The 19,838-nt window shown below is 39.8% G+C and overlaps 1 protein-coding gene and 1 long non-coding RNA gene across 2 annotated transcripts in view; one reads left to right on the top strand and one right to left on the bottom strand.

Annotated features, from left to right (window-relative positions):
* The window catches only part of LOC121264303 (187-kDa microtubule-associated protein AIR9-like), a 50,548-nt gene that overhangs the window by 12,169 nt on the left and 18,541 nt on the right, over positions 1-19,838 (bottom strand). The window contains 8 exon segments of the mRNA XM_041167427.1: positions 10,893-11,020; positions 11,152-11,269; positions 11,386-11,570; positions 13,250-13,297; positions 13,397-13,497; positions 14,056-14,191; positions 15,773-15,948; positions 16,055-16,175. Coding sequence (XP_041023361.1) covers positions 10,893-11,020; positions 11,152-11,269; positions 11,386-11,570; positions 13,250-13,297; positions 13,397-13,497; positions 14,056-14,191; positions 15,773-15,948; positions 16,055-16,175 — 1,013 coding nt within the window.
* LOC121264304 lies at positions 25-13,561 on the top strand. Its single transcript, XR_005940478.1, has 3 exons — positions 25-292; positions 1,057-1,058; positions 13,550-13,561. It is a non-coding gene; the product is annotated as an uncharacterized LOC121264304 (long non-coding RNA).

Below are 19,838 nucleotides of genomic sequence, written 5' to 3'. Positions count from 1 at the left end.
CATCCATTACAATCACTAAAGCCCAAAGCAACAAAGTATGAAAAAAGAAAGCCCTAATCCCATTCACCGAGCATTCTCTATTATCAAAACAGAGTCCATTACTCTCATTCCAAATACACCACGTAAGACAAAGAGGAATCATCTTCCAAACAGCCACTATTTGACAATTTCCTTGAATCCCTCTCCAACAGGCCAAAAGATTCCCTACACTCTTAGGCATCACCCAAGAAATGCCAGACTTGACAAAGACCTCATCCCACAAAGCCCTCGACACATCACAATGAAGAAGAAGGTGATCCACCGATTCTTCACACCTTTTGCACATAAAGCACCAATCCATTCCAATGATTCCATGCTTTCTCAGCTTATCAATATTAAATAGTTTCCCATGAGCAGCCAACCACCCGAAGAATCGGACCTTGAGAGGCACTTTGCATCTCCAAATATTTTTCCAAGGGAAAAAATCACTCAAAGAAAGTGGCAACAAGACTTTGTACAAAGATCTAACCAAAGGGAATAAATATAGGAAATAGGTTGGGATATTTGATAAAGTACTCTTGATTAAGGTGATTCTACCACCTTTGGACAAGTAGATCATTTTCCAGCCAGCCAACCTACTTTCAATTTTCTCTAAAACCCCATCCCAAATTGCCTTCGATTTAAAAGGTGCTCCCAAGGGAAGACCCAAATATCTCATAGGCAAAAAAGACACCTTACATTCCATTATATCAGCCAAATCCCCTAGATTATTGACCAAACCTATAGGGGACCATTTCAGATTTGGACAAATTGACTTTTAAACCAGATACAGCTTCAAAACATAACAAAAGAGCTCTTAAAGAACGGATCTGATCAGAATTTGGCTCACACAGGATCAAGGTATCATCTGCAAAGAGTAAGTGAGAGACATTAACGCTGCCATGGACATAACTAACCACCGAGAAGCCCGAGATAAAACCCCTATCCACCACCGCCTTCAACATTCTACTTAACACATCCATAACTAAAACAAAGAGAAATGGGGACAAAGGATCCCCTTGTCTCAATCCCCGTGAGCTGTTAAAAAAACCAGCCGGAGTGCCATTAACCAAAACTGAAAAATCTAACTAAAGAAATGCAATACTTCATCCACTTACACCATTTTTCCCCAAAACCAAGCCTACCAAGGATATATATCAAAAAATCCCAATTGACATGGTCAAAAGCCTTCTCTATATCCAATTTGCAAAGGATGCCTGGAACTCAGTCTCTAATTCTACTCTACAAGCATTCATTAACAATGAGAACGGAGTCAAGGATTTGTCTACCCTTGACAAAGGCATTTTGAGATTTTGTGATGATCTTCCCCATAACTAAACCCAAATGGTTAGCGAGCACCTTCGAGATAATCTTGTACACACCACTAACAAGACTGATGGGTTGAAAGTCCTTCACCTCTACGGACCCAACTTTTTTGGGATAAGCGCAATGAACGTAGCATTAAGGTTTTTCTCAAATGTCATAAAAGAGTGAAATTCAAGAAAAACCTTCATGATATCCTCCCTAACAATGTCCCAACATGCCTGAAAAAATGTCAAAATACTAGGGAAACCAGAAAAAACCAAGTGAGCTCTTTGGAATAATTGCCTCTCATTCAACGTAATCCCCAAACTATACAAGGAAGTAAATAATCTGCCCTACACGTTGTCTAACTGCCCCCTAATATTCAGCCTCTATACATGGTAATATAATCTATACAACTAATATTAACCGAGTCCTAAACTGTATAAGTTTCTATATTGTATATTGTATACGTTAACATCCCCCTCAAATTGATGCTGGTAAGTCAACCAGCAACAATTTGCCAACAAGAAATTGATGCCGCTGTCGAGTCATTGCTCTGGTGAAGGTATCGGCCACTTAGAGATCCGAAGAAATGTAAGGAAGAGATATGACCCGACTCTCCAAGGTATCTCGAATAGAATGACAATCAGCCTCAATGTGCTTGGTACTTTCATGGAAAACGGGATTGGTGGCAATCTACATAGCATTAGTGTTATCAGCATGAAAAGGGGTAGAATTAGTCTGAGGAAACCCAAGTTCCTCCAGAAGACCACGTAACCATACAATTTCAGAACAAGCAGTAGACATGGCACGATACTCAGCCTCAGTAGATGATTTAGAAACACGATCTTGTTTCTTACATCTCCAATAAATTAAGGCAACGCCCAAAAACATACACCAACCCTTAGTAGATCGACGCGTATCCGGACACCCAGCCCAATCAGCATCACTATAGGCAACAAATTTAAGAGATGAGCCTGTAGGAAAGAATAATCCACGAGTAGGCGACCCTCGAAGATAGTGGATAATGCGGCAAACTGCAGCAAGATGAAGGTGCCGAGGAGAAGACATAAATTGGCTGACCTGATAAATGGCATGGGAGATATCCGGTCGAATAGTGGTCAAGTAGATAAGACTCCTAACCAAGCGCCAATAAAGAGAAGGATCATCCAGAAGATCCCCTTCATCTTTCCTGTATTTGACATTTACCTCCATAGGTGTATCAACAAAAGAAGTGTCCTCCAAACCAACCAAGGTGATAAGATCTTGAATATACTTATGCTGGCTCAAGAAAATACCACTGGCCCAATGATGAACCTCCAGTCCCAAGAAGTGTGTGAGTTGGCCAAGATCTTTCATATGGAAAGTTGCATGTAACATCTTTTGAAGCTTAGTAATCAAACCACAGTCAGTGCCAGTAATGATAATATCATCCACATAAACCAAGAGAAGAACTATACCCGCATCAGACGTGTGGAAAAAAAGAGAGGAATCATACTAACTCTATGTAAGGCTGAAGGTAAGAAGTATACTACGAAACTTCTCAAACCAAGCCCGGGGAGCCTGCTTGAGCCCGTACAGAGAACGCCTCAGCTTTCAAACATCATGAGGAGAAGAAGTAGTCATACCAAACGGAAGCTTCATGTAGATCTCTTATTGGAGATCACCATGAAGAAAGGCGTTCTTCACATCCATCTGATGTAGTTGCCACGACTATGAAGCGGCAATTGCTAAGATGGTTCGAATCGTGGTCATTTTGGCAACAGGAGCAAATGTCTCATCATAGTCAATTCTATATTCTTGTTTGTTACCCAAAGCTACAAGGCGAACTTTGTATCGATCCAAAGACCCATCAGAATGAAGCTTTACAGAGAAAACCCATTTACTCCCAATGGGTTTGATTGTAGGAGGACAAGAAACAATATTCCAAGTATGATTCTCCTCAAGTGCTTGAAGTTCTGCTTGCATTGCAGTTTGCCAACAATCATGTTCTATAGCCTGTTTATAGGAAGAAGGGATGAAAATAGAGGATAAAGTAGTTATGAAAGAAACTGGGGATGCGAAACCATACCAATCAGGGGTCGAGAAGGACGAGTAGACCGGCGAAGTGTGGTGGAAACAGGAGCAGGATCAGTACCAGGTCGAGATCTGGAGGGGGCACAGATGAAGTGGAACCAGACTCATGACGACGATGTCGTTCATATATAAAACCAGGTTTAAATCTTTCCACAATCATTGGAGAATCAGAGAAGCTAGGCATAAGCAATAAAGATGAAGATGGCAACTCAACATGAGATGGAAAGAAATATTGATTTTCAAAGAAAACCACATTCCTAGAAACCCGTATACGACGAGCATGGGGATCATAACAAACATAACTCTTTTGAGGTACAGCATAACCAAGAAAAAGCACACTTAATAGATTGAGCAGTAAGTTTATGTCGTTCATGAGCAGGAAGATGCACAAAACAAACACAACCAAATGCCCGAAGATTAGAATATGAAGGAGAATGGCCAAACAACTTAAAGAAAGGAGAAACATGATGTAACGTAAGAGAGGGTAAGCGATTGATCAAATGAACCGAAGTAGAAAGCGCTTCACACCAAAAACGAGGAGGAACAGATGACTCGAGTAAAAGAGTTCTTATCACATCAAGAAGGTGACGATTTTTCCTCTCAGCAACACCATTTTGTTGCGGTGTCGAAGGACAAGAGCGCTGAGAGATGATCCCTTTGTTTTGAAGAAAGTCCTAAAACTCATAAGACATGTATTCTCCCCCAAAATCAGAGTGCAAGACCTTGATGCTGGTAGAGAATTGAGTCTCAAGAAGTGCAAGAAAACGCTTAAATACTAAAAACACTTCGGCCTTAGCCCGTAAGAAGTTTACCCAAGCAAAGCGACTAAAGTCATCAATGAAAGTAACAAAGTACTTATAATGCGCATGAGAAACGACAGGTGCAATCCCCCAAACATCACTATGAATAATATCGAAACATTGTGAGGCACGAGATGCATGATGAGGGAAAGGTAAAACTTTACTTTTGCCAAGTTTGCATGATGTACAATCAAAAGAAAGATCAACAGAAGAATAAGCTTTATTTCCCAATAAACCGAATTAAACAAAGTACGAAGTACATCAGAGTTTGAGACGTCTATGCCACATCTTATTTCCAGAACCAACAATATTACATGAAAAGGAAAGTAAAGGAAAACTAGGAATAATGGTGGAAGAAGAAACGAAGAGAGGAAAGAGTCGTCCCACTTTAGACCCCTTCGTGATCATCTTCCCTGACATTTGATCCTGCACAACACAACCAGAACGAGAGAAATGGACATTACATTATTATCAACCAATTGACCAACAGAAATAAGATTTATGGAGAGGTCAGGGGACACAAAAACATCAGTTAAGGAAGAGGAAAGATCACCAACAGCACTGATAGGCAGAGAACTTGGTAGGAACCCATGTTTTGTAGCCCATGGTCAAGCCACTAACCAAGTCAAGACAAAGTTGGACAGCCCCACGGGCATGCCATGGGGCCTGCCTTGACATGCCCAGGATGCCCAAGGAGGTTGGTGACCAAACCAGCCCATTCAGCATGGCCAGTGTGCCCAGCATGCATGCCACGCGCGCCCAGCACCCCCAGCGCTCGCCCCACGCGCGCACGCCTTGCCAGCGCCCAGGGCGCGTCCGCCCCAGCACGCCCAGCGCCCTAGCACCCAGGCCCCTGCCTGGGCCATGCCAACCATGCCAGCGCCCAAACCAGCCCAAGGCCCTGTCAGCCACATGCCAACAGCTAGCCTAGCCCACCCATGGGCTCATACATGCTATGTGTCAACTTGGCCCATGCCAACTATGTTATTTTTTATTATTTATTTTTATTTAATTATTTATTTTCCAATGGACTTATTGGGAGTTTCCAAATTGTAATCCTTATAAAATAGGACCCTTAGTCTTTACATTTACATCTTTTGGCAAATTCCCTAGTGGGTAGACTATTTTGTTCTTGAGATCATCTTTCGGTGCTAAAGCACTTGGGCTTTTTGGGTGCAATTCATGAATCCCAAAGAGAGGATCACACATTGCAATTCGTGAATAGGTGTGGTTCAATCTATCTATCTTGTTCTTGCAACTTGGTGCAATTCGTGAATCCAAGTTGTGTTTATCAATATATGAGGTTTATTCAATTCTTGTGCAATTCGTGAATCAAGTGTTGAATTATCTTGTGTGTTCTTTGGTTCATTCAAGTAGTTAAGTATTATTGCTTTTGCTCTTGAGTGTTCTTCAAAGTGTTCTTGAGTGTTCTTCAAAGTGTTGTCGAGTGTTCTTCATTTGTCATTGGTGTTCTTCATATTTTTTTGCTCTTCCAATCCATCCAAGCCACCAAAGTCGACCAACAAATTGTTTGTCACTTTCCATAATTGGTTTGCCTCATCAAAACTTGCCCTAGCCGAAATACACCTAGCCTCCACTCCCACTTACCATATTCGGCCATCCTAAGCCATCCACCATAAACCCTAGCCGACCACATCCTTACCCTAAGTCCAAACCCTAAACACAAGCCCTAGCCGCCCATCATCATTTGCCCAACACCAAACCCTAAACCCAAGTGGCACCAACTCCATCATCCATTGACCTAGCCATCCATCAAGAGTCCTCTTTGGCAACTTCCTTAATTCAAGGAAAGTTGACTCAATCCAATCCAATCCCATAATTCTAGGAACTTCCCTAGAATCACTCCATCCCCCCCAATCACTCATCCAATTCCTTAAATCACTCTTCCTACAATCACTTCAAGTCAACTATTGACTTCTCATCTTAATTCAAATTCCAATTTCCCTCTTCAATCAAAGATTCCTTCCATCTTTCAAACTTACCATATCCATTCCTAAGCCAACCAAACCCTAGCGTCACTCTTCCATCTCATTTCCAAACCCTAGCATCATCCTAAACTCAAACCCTAAGCCATCTCTTGCTAATCTCGAAATCCACCCTAGCCACCTCACAAAACCCTAGCTACACTTCACCATTCCTACCCTAATCATCATCCAAGTGGCCCAAACATCAAGGGCAACCCTTAGGCCATTTCCATTGCATCAAACACCCATAATCCTAAGCCAATCTTCCAAGACTACACCTCTCTCATCCCACCATAGTCCACGGCAACCCTAGTTGCCTCCAACCCGAACCCTAACCTCATCTCATTCATTCCACCCTAGCCTCCATCATCTTGGCACTTCACTCAAGAACAAGTCTAGCCACCCACATTGATTTGCCTTAGCCTAAACACTTAGCCTACCCAAATACATCATCATTCCATCACTCAAACACCATCATTTTGTGGAAGGCCAAGCAAGTTGGCAAGGTCACTCGGTCATCATCTTCACCAAGGCAAGCTAGTGGACCTTAGTGTTAGGGACAAGACCGGGGTCACTAACAGAACTGCCATCAGCGGTGTTAATTTTCAGATTTCCATCATAATTTTTGACATTGGAAAGAGGAACAACAATATTGGTCATATGGTTAGAGGCTCCAGAGTCAAAATACCATGGCTTGGAAGAAACATTATGATTACCTGAGAGCCCAAAAGCAGAAAAAGCAAAAATGATCATCTGTTGTACCATTTTAGGAGTGAGTGTGTTCGGGTTTACTAAGGTTGTAGGAGCAGGAATAGGAACAATCGGCAAAGCAGCAGGCAATGCAGCAGAACTAGAGGCACCAACGGAGGCATGATAAGTAGTACCCTGCTTCATTTCAAGTCGAATGGGACAAGCAGAGATGATATGACCTTGTTTCTTGCAGTAGTTACAGAACTTCTTGGGGCAATCCCGAGCAATATGACCAAATGCTTTACAACTAAAGCATTGGACAGCACGCATATATCTACCCTTATTCCTCCCTTGTGTTGCATAAGCCACAGTAACAGGTGCACTAACAGTAGCCCGATGTTCCATGGCAGCCTGAGTTACTATACGCTGCTCTTCACAAAGAAGTTCACTCAAACAAGCATCCAGAGATGGTACAAGATGACGATTCATCAGATTAGAACGTGCAATTTCAAAATCGGAACGAAGCTTCATCAAGAATTGATCTCTCTTGCTTGTTTCATGCACTGCTTGAACAACAGAGAGAGCTGCAACGGGAACATTAACATAAACAATGTCGGAATAGTCAGCCCAAAGGTTTTGAAAACCAGAAAAATATTCCTCAATGGAGAGAGTTCCCTGTGTGAAATTAGCCAACTCAGACTCCAATTGAAACCGCCTAGCCGTGTTGTCTTGATTGTAGACCTTGTTTAGGCACTTCCACATGTCTGCAGCAGTTTTATAAGGCCTCAAATTAAGAACAAGGTGAGGCTCAACCGAGCTAAGGATCCAGGTCATAACCCGAGCATCCTTGATTTCCCACTTAGACAAAGCCGCTACATCTGTAGGGGCGGGATCACTCCTATCAACATGACCCCACAATTCTTTCCTTTGACAAATAATTGAAACTGAAACTCCCAAGCAGAGTAGTTATTTCCAGTAAAACGAAGATGAAAGGAATCAAACTTATCTAATGACATGATGCAGCCACAGGAACGTTTACTAGAGAGTTACTGCAGTGACGAGATGAAGGAACTGAAAAGGAAAATTAATCCGGTTTCTGCAACCACAACAATGACATGTCCTATATTCGGAGAGAACACCCAGGCCAAAGAAATAATTTGAAAGGCACCGATAATGAGAAAAAATATAACCCAGTTGCTGCAAATACCAAGAACTCCAAAAAAAATAATAGCACTGAAATACCAGAGCAGAACTGGAAAAGACACGAGAAGATGCCGGAATCAAGAACAGAGAGCGTCGAAATCCACAATATCAGCAACAGAAAGTGCCGACACAGCAACCCAAAGCACCGAAATGAAGAACAAGCAATTTCAGAAACCAGACCCCCGAGAATCAAAAGACAGACCCTCGAGAACAACCAGAAGAAGCCGAGATTCCCACCCGAGGGTGCTGCGACAGTCACAATGGCACATAAGTGCCGAGAATACCCAGTCGCAGAACACAATGCCGAGAAGATGAGGAATTCACGTCGGACTCACCAAAAAACAAACCAGAAGGCGCCGAAACTAAGAAACCTAGAAGCCCGAGAGAAAAAAAAAAATCGAAGGAGGCACGGTAATTGAACCTTGCTCTTGATACCATGTCAAAATACTAGGGAAACCAGAAAATACCAAGTGAGCTCTTTGGAATAATTGCCTCTCATTCAACGTAATCCCCAAACTATACAAGGAAGTAAATAATCTGCTCTACACGTTGTCTAACTGCCCCCTAATATTCAGCCTCTATACATGGTAATATAATCTGTACAACTAATATTAACAGAGTCCTAAAGTGTATAAATTTCTATATTGTATATTGTATATGTTAACAAAAAATGCCATGGAAAAGTCGTTGGATCCCAGCACTTTATCTTTGTTCATACCTCTTATCACATTAAGCACCTCCTCCTCTTCAAACATTCTCTACAACCAAACTGCACTAGGCTGGTCAATCGAATCAAACACAAGTCCATCAACTTTGGGTCTCCAAGAAAACTGTTCCGTAAGAAACTTTTCATAAAAAAGGACAATGTGATCCTTAATAGTTGAATGATCCGTAAGAACACTACCATCTGAGTGGAGCACCTCAATTGCATTATTTCTTCTATGAGAATTAGCAACTCTATGAAAGAATTTGGTGCACTTGTCTCCTTCCTTCAACCAAAGAGCCCTAGACTTTTGTCACCATGAAATCTCTTCCATAAGAATAATTTTTTCCAGATCAGTTGCAACACTTAGTTTCCTTTCTTTCTCATCAATCGAGAGACCACCCACGGCCTCTTTTTCATCAAATCTATGTAACTCCTCTATAAGAGACTTTCTATGATCCCCAATGTTCCCAAGCACCTCATCATTCTATTTTTTCAAGTCATTCTTCAAAGCTTTGAGTTTTCCAGCTAAGACAAAGCTGGGTGTAACCAATAACTGATAAGAAGACCACCACGTTCTCACCTTATCTACAAAACCATCAACTTGGAGCCACATGTTCTCTAATTTAAAATATCTCCACCCCTTATGAATACCCCCACAATCAAGAAAACCAAGAAGGATGGGAAAATGATCAGAGCATAATCTAGATAGACAATTTTTACATAATTCAGGAAAATGCGCCTCCCAAGAGGGAGAAACAAGAAATATGTCTAGCCTAGACCATGCCCTCTCGTTCGACCAAGTGAAATCACCCCCGGCCAAAGGTAAATCAACCAAGCCCAGATCAAAGATTAAATCAGAAAAAACAACCATGGCCGAACCAATGCTAGAATCCCCCGACCTTTCACTCGGAAACCGAGTGATGTTAAAATCCCCTCCAATACACCAAGGGCCCTCCCACCAACTGCACAAACCAGCAATCTTATCCCAAAGGAATCTCCTGTCCCTATCAACATTGGGCCCATACACACCAACGAAAGCCCACCCAAAACCATCATTTACATTCAAGAAAGAACAACCCACAAGAAACTATCCAATATACTCATCCACCAGAGTTACAACTCTCTTGTCCCACATCAAAATAATACCTCATGTAGCCCCCCTGAGAAGTCAGCGAGACCCATCCAACATATGAACAGCCCCACAAACTTCTGATAATGTTTCTATCAATGAACTTCAATTTGGTTTCCTGCAAACAAATGATGTCTAATTTCCATTCTCAAATCAGATTTCTTACGTGAAGACGCTTGCACGGGTTGTTCAACCCCCATACATTCTAAGAGAGGATCTTCAGCTTCATAAATCACTGCTGATTATCCTGTCTTTAAGCCTACCTCTGCTTGCACTACCATCCCTTGCATCGTAATTGATAGTGCATGACAATCTCTTAAGCTCTCTTTCTTTTTTTGAAAAGGATCTAGCTAAAAGAGGTTGTCCCACATGATAACATTTAATGTGAAATAAAGGGCAAGGCAGTTTGCACCAAACTTTGCTTGAAAGAAGTTAGCCCCAAAACATAGCTGGTAGATCTTTCGACTTTTTTTTAACTTCAAGAGAAGTAGAGAACAAATAATATAAATCATATTGAACATTTATAGAATATGAGAATGGTTAGAAGAACAACAGAACTAAACAATATAATGATAGTAGACAAAAGCACCCACAAAATATGAATCAGAAAAAAAGGAATCAGTAATAAATAGATCTTGAAAATATTAATATAAAAAGGAAAAGAAAAACCTAAACCTGAAAAATTTATGGCCTTAAGAGCAACATATTTTGCAGTAATAAAACAAATCGAGCCATTGGAAGATTGATGAAATGGCAAATCTAATGATTCGCACAGTCAATGTAACATCAGTCAATGAGTACCACATGGTTTCTACATATGGTTTTACCAAGAAGCTCTCTCATATTAAAGTAGATAAACAGTTTAGAACAATTAACGTTTACATACCAAGGAAACCAAGGCACCCATAATGTACATGACCATTACTTGTCAAAAAGAAAGTTCACATAAAGTTTTACACCATATTGCCAAGAGTGTATACCTCATGAAGATACCAATTGTATTTGCTTTTCCCCTCATGTCCCCCTATGTAACCATATGATGCAGTCAGTATTCCATCTTCAGTGTAATCACCAGTAATAGTTAAGAAATTCAAGCTTGGGGGAAGAGCTGCAAGAATGTAAGAAACGATTAAGAGGCAAATATTACGTACAAAATAAGGTTTTAGGCATGATGATACTACAAATCAACAGGCTTTTTCGTTGGAAAATGTGTTGATATAAAAAGAAAGGTTTTCTCACTCTCAACGGCTCTGTCTGATATCGCATATGCTGGTTCACCAGATTCACCATCTGGAGTCATTGGAGTATATTTGGCAACAATGTGATAGCCAACAGCTCCTAGTGGTATGCGGAACGCCTAAGCAAAGACCAAAGCTCAACTAAGAACCCCATCAAATATTGAAGGAAAAGATAATTTTGAACAGCTGCAGGATGACGGCATACAAATGCTCACCGAAAATTAACATTGCATACCTTGGCAATCTTGGATGTGCTCAACACTTCAAGATCTTCTTCACCGTCCAATATGGATGATATTTTCTTGAACCACTGTACTCTGCTAGAACCCTCAGTTCCGCCAGTAACAATACCAGTTACAGTAATCTTGCTGTTCTCCCGCAATTCACCAATTATCTTTACTTTTGTTACCTTGGGTGGTGCTGGAATTTAGACAGCGATCCACATCACCACAAGAGGAAGTTCATAATAATATGCACCAAGATAAAGTAATATAGCTGCGATTTTTACTAAAAATAGGATGTCTAGGCAAAAACTTAAAAGCAAAGAGGGAGAAAAAAGCATTGCCATTGATACTCAAAGACGAGGACACAAAAATTGATCATGGAGGTAATGATTGATATGGCAGCTACAACATCAACAAGCAGCCGGATTATCACACCAATTTGAAAGAGTATCAAGTAAAACAAAATTTGGGGACCTCCTTATGTACTTCTCAGGAAACAAGACAAGTCTAAGTTACCATGACAGACAAATGTTCAAAAATTAAGAATTACATTCAAGGAAAAGTTATTCAGACAGACTTCGGGGAGATAGAATATCTTCCCTACTGAAAACACCCTAATCTTTCATCAGAAAGGAAAAAAGCAGTCTCTATATAAAATTAAAAGTCCCCCTCCTTTAGTGGCTATATTGGTGACCCCTGCCCAAATTTTAAACCGTTAGAAGTTTCAATACTCCTCCCATTTGATTGACCTAACAAGTGATAAAGTACGGATTGTTCCAAAAAAAATCTTATGCTAGTAATCTAGAGGCAAATTGTGAATTTATTTTTATAAACTGATAGTCCTGAAAACCCTTTTCCTGAAAGATTGAAACATCCACTCAATCATACAATTAATATAAATAGATTATTTCCAACATCTCAACTAAACTTATTCGCGTCTGAGGACAAAGGTTCTATCCAACCAACCTTTAAATAGAAGCGAAATAGGAAAAAACCCAATTGCATGAAATTTTCTGAATCGCCAAAAGTAAAAACTGGAATTTATCATAGTCCACAGAGGTAAAAGCAAAACTATTAATATTGTATAACGACAAAACTACATAGGGGTAATGTTCCTTAATGAAAAAAGACATAAGCAGATTTTTTCAAATCTTTAAGCTATGCATGAAAAATACAAATGCAAATGCTAGAGAATATCTGCAAAGGAAGTTCTATTTCTTGAGAGAGAGAGAGAGAGAGAGAACAAGGGAAGAAAGACCAAGTGAAAATCAGAATGTTTTAGAAGAGATAAGGGCAAGAAATCAGCCCCTAAGGTAAAGAGCCAACGCCTAACCATGGCTTTAAGTGAAGCCAGTGGGTGAATTTGTATTTCAAAGAATATTTGCACATTTGTCTATAGGATTATTCGTCTGCATTTAGTGTTCATTTGTCAATATGATCCTCCTGGGGAGAAAATTATAATGCATTTAAAAATACCACAAGTAGATATCCAAAGGGCCTATCTAGTAGTAGTAGTGCTGAATAGGGGAAAAGAAGGAACGGTTGAATAACACACCAGACGAACGTAAACAAATTGACCCACCATAACAACACACCAGAGAGTTATCCTCTGAGATAAGATCAAACTGCATTTATCACACTAGAAATACCTCACCATTTTTAAAGAACAATTTTTTCAAGTAATACTCCAAGCACACAAGTTTTGGAATTCTACAAAGGAATAAGTAAGGCTGGGGGTCTACCACAGAGTGCGGGTGGCTCCTCCCTATACTATTACCCATTTTATAAAAGCACACATTACCCTTACCGATACATAATGAACTAGATACATATGGCAAACAGAAGACACAAAACGTTGTTGGCGCCAAGAGATACCTTGCTTCACCACATGAGACACTACTAATACAGATTCCCCTTCCTGCCCTGAAAGGTACCAATTTTGATTTTACTCAATAATCTGTGAGAAATCAACAGTAAGCATATATAGAATATTTCCTTAGTACAGAAGGGCAATGGACAAACCCTCTAAATTGGTGGGTATATATACAAAAGCCAAGACTCGCCCAACATCTTCTTTGGTCAAGATATACTTGGATGTACCAGTTGACACTCGTAGAAAGTCACTGCAACAATAGCCACAAAAATGGGGTTGGAGATAACTGAATAGTAAAACAGAACAATCTTTTTTCCTGGGAGTAAAAGGTCCATATCAGCATTTAAGAAAATAAAAAATAAAAGTTAAGATTCTTAAGTATTTATTATAATGGAGTAATATTGTACATCACACTCACATCCCACTTTTATCTCACTATATAAGATGTGGCACATTTCACACCATTGGATGATAAAGAATCATTCAATAAAAGATCATTCCAATGGTGATAAATATGGCACATCTTACATATTGGGATGAAAGTGGGATGGTAGTGTGGCGTATAGAATTCTCCATTATAATATCTTAGGTGCAACAAAAAGACAAACCAAAAACAGTACAGAAGGAAACTAAGAAACAAGAGCTTAAGATTGTAAATGATCTAGGCCCATAATATATCTATATATATATATATAGACACACACACACTATGAAGCAAAATCATGGGAAACTTCATTCCTTAAGTAGGCAAGCCAGAAATCCACAACAGGAGGTGAAATTTGAATAGAGAAAATACGTGTATACTCACCCAGTACCCTGATTCTCACGTAACCATTCAAACTTGCTGGGACCCTCTCTTCCTCCCAGGTAATCACCAACTCCTTTGATGGCATTTCCTTCAACAACATCACCAATAATTCGAACATTACTGACCGATGGAGGAGCTGCATCATGAGCCAGATCCAATACTATCCATTAGAATGCATTTGGGGCTTAACATAAACTTACGAAAATAAAAAGAAAATGAAAGAAACAAAATAAAGTGAATCATTTTAAGAGCAAGCATTCTTTATAAGTTCAATTATTGTTGACAACTTGCCATTCTACAGTCTTGCAATGATAGCAAGCATTTAACAGATAAAAAATCACGGCCATAACAAAAAGTTCTAGTTTACATTAAACCTCCTCCCCCATGAGAAGATATGGAGGATGTTGCAGCAAGTTAAAAACTCACTGGGTGCATGTCCAACTTATCAGAATACAGACACGCACACAACCACAGACTATTAACACCATCGCCATTTCCACATAAAGGACAGACGAGAAAACCTTTTTATAAGTAAGAAAAATTTTATTTAGACAACTAAATAGGCATAGCCCAAGTATATGGGAAGTATACAAAAGCGCAAGCCTAGTTACAAGTTAGAAACTAGAAAAATATACAAGAAAATCATGAGCACTAGTTCCATTGAATACAATGGCCAAAGCCCAAAGAAAATAACAATAATTCAATTCCATGGCAATTTGTGTCACTACTGGAAGGAACCATTCTTTTCTCCTTCCAGCCAAACAGAGTTATCTAAGAAAGAAAGTTCACATTCGATAGTAAGCACTAAGGTTCTCATAATGCAGTGACCATCAAGTATCAATTAGAAGTTAAGAATTCCAAGGGCTTCTTCCATACATTACAACAAGCTTTGAGAGTGTTTCAAGGCTGAGAATAGAAAAGGCAAAAATGAGATGGTGTAGGTAGGTAGCAGTAAAATGGTTACTCAGTCAGCATGCAAAGGCCTCCGTTAGAACAAGCCACCCTAAAATTCTGTAGCTCCAAAACTAGCATGTCTGTTGCACGGACAAAGCTCAACCTAAAATGTTAATAGATCATGTTAGTCAGAATTCCCTTTATAATGCAGTTTCCAAAGGACTATTAGGAATTATATTCACGCTTTTCAAAATCATCTAGATACTGCAGAAATTTAAAAGAGTATTCTTTGGACTGTGGGTAAGAAAAACAGGAACACTTGTAAACTTCAGACCATCACTTCTTTAGGTTTCAGCCCTGCTCATTATGATTTTCCAATTCCTTTGTTTGTTTACATGCTCTAAACTGGCATTCTTTGTGCCATCTTTTCAGGGCTTCTTTCAAAATTTGCTAAAACAGAAAACACTTTCCGAAGCCAATCCTGGAATCTACATTCGCCCATGTGGAGGCAGCAATTGCACTACTTTAGGACACCAATCCAAGAGTATATCTAGTGAGCATAACCAAAATGCAATCTCCAACCCCCGCACGCATACACAACATCGCAGAAACAGCTGCCTAGATGCAATTCAAAACATTTGCAATGGCAATTAAATAGAGAGAGAAGTTGAACAAGGTAAATTTTAATAAAAGCATATTGAACAAACTCAATAACTGGGAAAGAATTCCGCGAAAGGAGAGGGAACTTGATATACCAGAAGCTAAAAACAAAATATTGAGAAGGTTTAAACCCCCCCCCCAAAAAAAAAACAAAAAGACACACCTGCTTTTACAAAATCAGTATATTTATATTGAGGTTCTCCTTTAGCACCATCTTCTGTTACTGGTGTGTACATAAAAACCAAACTTGAATCAATGTCATCTAGAGTCAACCGGTACTCCTCATCTTCTGCTCCAGCAATTACCATAGGGCTGCTGTTCCATTTTCTCCTTAACCAGCTGAAAAATGTGAGTAAGTTAGACTGTATCAATTTGTTCTGACAATTTATAAATATTCATACATACAGTAATAGTTGTGTATAATGATTCTAAAAATGCAACTCACCTAGCAACACCTTTCCCTGGAGTCCCACCACACCATGCAACCTCGGCATAACCCCTAATGATATTTCCCTCCACCAGTTCCCCATGGACTTCAAGGTTCACAACCTTTGGAATTCCAGTTCCTTTGCAAGATAGGAAAGTTAAGGGAAACAAATTAAATGGTAATAAAGAAAGAATAAGAAAAGGATGGAATAAAAGCATGATGCAAGTTGCACATATGGAAAATATTTCCACAACATAAGGATGAGTCTATAAGACAGATTTGGACTGGTAGTTTACCCATAAAAGAAGTCAAAGATATATCCAAGATAGCACCATAATACAACCATTTAGGGCAAAAGGCGAAGCATTTATCTTTTGCTTCCATCACACCACACTCTTCAAGTTATTGACATAAAATTAGTCATGCAGCTAGAAGCCCAAAGCAATCCAGTGAAATGGTCGTATATGACAGAAATGCTAAAAAATCAACAAAGAAAATAAGAAAAAACTAGAGGGGAAGTGAGGGAAGATAGGAAAAGATGAATAGCTTGACTTTTTTTATGGAAAAAATAATGTTTTTTCAATAAAGTAAATAGGCATAACCCAATTACACAGGAAGTATAAAACTGTGATGAATAGCTTGACCCAAAGCCTATTCCAACAAGGGGGAATGTGGGTGAGTGAGCATTGAGCTTCATCTAAAGTCAAAGTCAAAGTCATAGAGCATCATGAATTCTTTTATAAGCCTGGGCCCTTTTTCATTCTTTTTACCTTCAGTTATTTGTAATGCAATTTTTTTTTATAAGTAAAAATTTATTAATATCAATAGGCATAACCAAGTACACTAAATGTATACAAGAGAAAACACCTAGCCCATAATAGTAAGCCCCTAATGAACAGTAAGCCCATAATAGGGAACAATGCCCAAGAGGGAGAAATTAGAAAGCTATCTAATCTACACCAAGCCCGATTGGGACAAAAAGTGCCTCCCCAAAGCAAACCAAGTCAGTGTAAATACCCCAACCCCTTGTTTCCCACATAACTAATACTCCACCCGAAACTCCCTTAGAAGCTAAATAGGACCATTCTACGTAATCCGAATGATCCTACGAGAACGAAAGAAGGCTTCATAATGCAACTCATGCCCTCCCTCTCTAGTCCTCTCTCGACTTGGACTACCTCCCTTAGAGTCGTAGTTGATTGCCCAAGTAAGACGCTTTAACTCCGTGCTCTTCTTAGATCATGATTTTGTTTCAAGTAAGTGACCCGCTTCAATTGCAATGAGTACTACTGTGAATTGGTCGTCAAATCCTCCACATGTAATCCCCACACACTGTTGTATCTCATTAACCTTTAGCAAAACTCACTCCGATGATGAACCAACTATGTTGTTTATCAGTGGAAGAGATAACAGGAGGACAACATCTTCCCCAGACGCAGCTCCCAATTGTACACCAAGCCCTAAATATTCCTCCTCGCAAGGCATCAACGACAAACCCATATTTGCTACATACAAATCAAGCACCTCCTCAATAGCTTCGTTGTTGCTGTCACAAGATGCCTGAAGAGATACTGACAATTTGGTTCCCTCCGTCATGAGTGGTGAGGCCATGGTCACCATTGGAGGTTCTGGAAGTATTGGCAGTACATCAAGTTCCTTCACCTTCGGCACGGGTGTCGTCGTTTTGTCATAAAGAACATTGACTGGAGGTGCGCCACCCCCTGGCAATCCTCTATGTGCCACTCCGACAAACCCTACACCTCCCTCAAGCCTCGGCATTACACCATTTTGCTTCAACTCCTGCGTGGGTGCCATCGTTTCTTTAGGGAGAACACTGACCATCAGCCTTTTCTATCACCTGTGGTGGAGGGCATTCCATTTCGGTTGTCTCTACGCCGATACCCAAGATAGAACCCACTTCAAAGGCCTCGATGATTTTCCTTTTGACCTGCCAGACTCTCCTGGATCTGGTTATAGGGATTGAGCCGAACCCAACTTTCCTTTTTCCTTTATCTGATTATAAAGGATTCGGGCCAATCTTGGGCTCCCTCTTATTGGGCCTTACAGCCCTGTTACCCCCAGTCAAAAGTAAGTCTATTTTCGTAGATAAAAAGGCTACCACTACAACTCGAGTTTTTCATCTCCTTTAATGTATTGTGCATCTCTCTTTCAGCCATATTGCCACCGGTAAGACCAATACCATCCTTTGTTGAGTAAGAAACGGCTCTCACACTTTCAGAGGAGTCAGACACCTTCTGCTGGTTCTGTCCATGCGTGACTTGCAACGGCTCCAGACCCCTTTCACAGTTACCCATCTTGCCCCTGGTATCAAACTGATTCACCAAAGCATGACCCATATTCAGAGCTGCCGCATATGAAAGCCTCGCCACCGTGGTTGTGCTTGGGTCTTTTTATTTCAACTCCAAATTGATGTTCTCGTGACTAGATGTATTCTTCTGGCTTTCCCTCCATGACCCATCATCATGAATGGAGAAAAATATAGCAACGGCTCTGCATAAATCGACAACAAATTTCTCCCAACCCAAACCTCCATACCCTTCCGGAATCCGAAGTGACTAGAACACCCCGCCAGCCTCCTCTACCATATTCGGTAACAGTTAGATATCTACTATGTACGTTGGAGCATCGAGCCACAAAGGCTCTATTGCCTTCATGCAAGTGTTTTATGAATTCCGATATTTTCTCTTTGCCTATAACACTACTTCCACCGTAGCCACCAACCACCCTTTACCATTACGACCCATAACTACAGACCTCCAAACTCTTCTGCTCTTCTCCACAATTTTTTTTTTAGGACCTCCAGGTTTCTGGTGAAAATTCAAAAGCCTTCGATTCCACGCACAAACTGACCCATAATAACTCAATCAAACCTTTGATTTCAAATGCAGAGGCTTCTTAAGCTCCATTTCTCTTCGTTGCCGCAAAAACAAATGAGAGAGAGAGAGAGAGAGAGGAAACCAAAATTATTTTGTAACGTGATTTAATTGAACAAAATCAATCTTGCCTATTGATGCATCCCTCACCAGGTATGTTGGGATAGACTACAGGCAAATATAAATCTTTTCAAGAGTATCAATACCATCACATGAATTGTAAATGTATGAATGTAATGTACCAAATAATCTGCATTTCCTAATGTAATATGTAACACTAGCAAAGTGAGAAATATTATACGCCCCCATCCATGTATAATGCAATTAAACGAGCATATTCTTGAGTTCTTCCACTAACACCTCGTGAGCCAACCATATCACCCACTTAAGTAACTGATAAATGAAAATATTTTTGTACCATAATTGAGTCAACTAGCGTAACTAAGGAAAACCCAAAAGTATCAAATAAAATTTAAGTAACCAAAAATGAAAATATTTTTAATTAACTACATATTTCAATCAAACAATAAAAACTTCTCACCCCAAGCAACAAGGGATCCCATTCACAGGATCTCATTCACTGCCCACCCATAGATGTGGGGTGTTACAACCAGTTAGATGCTTATTTCCTTAAGTGGAGGTTTGGATAGTGAGTTGAGATGAGATGAAAGTTGAAAGTTAAATAAAATCTTGTTAAAATATTATTTTTTAATATTATTTTTGTTTTGAAATTTGAAAAAGTTAAATTATTTATTGTATTTTATTTGGAAATTTAGAAAAATTGTAACAATTAGATGAGTTGAGTTGAGATGATTTCTAAATCCAAACAAGGCCTAAATCTATGTATCTAACTTCCCAATGACTTCCAACATTTTTCTCAAATATCAAAAACCTACCATTTATGCTTG

This window comes from Juglans microcarpa x Juglans regia, chromosome 5D (assembly GCF_004785595.1).
Source record: "Juglans microcarpa x Juglans regia isolate MS1-56 chromosome 5D, Jm3101_v1.0, whole genome shotgun sequence".
Taxonomy (NCBI): domain Eukaryota; kingdom Viridiplantae; phylum Streptophyta; class Magnoliopsida; order Fagales; family Juglandaceae; genus Juglans; species Juglans microcarpa x Juglans regia.
The sequence above is the reverse complement of the archived record's forward strand: the minus strand, read 5'-3'. Positions and strand labels throughout refer to the sequence as shown.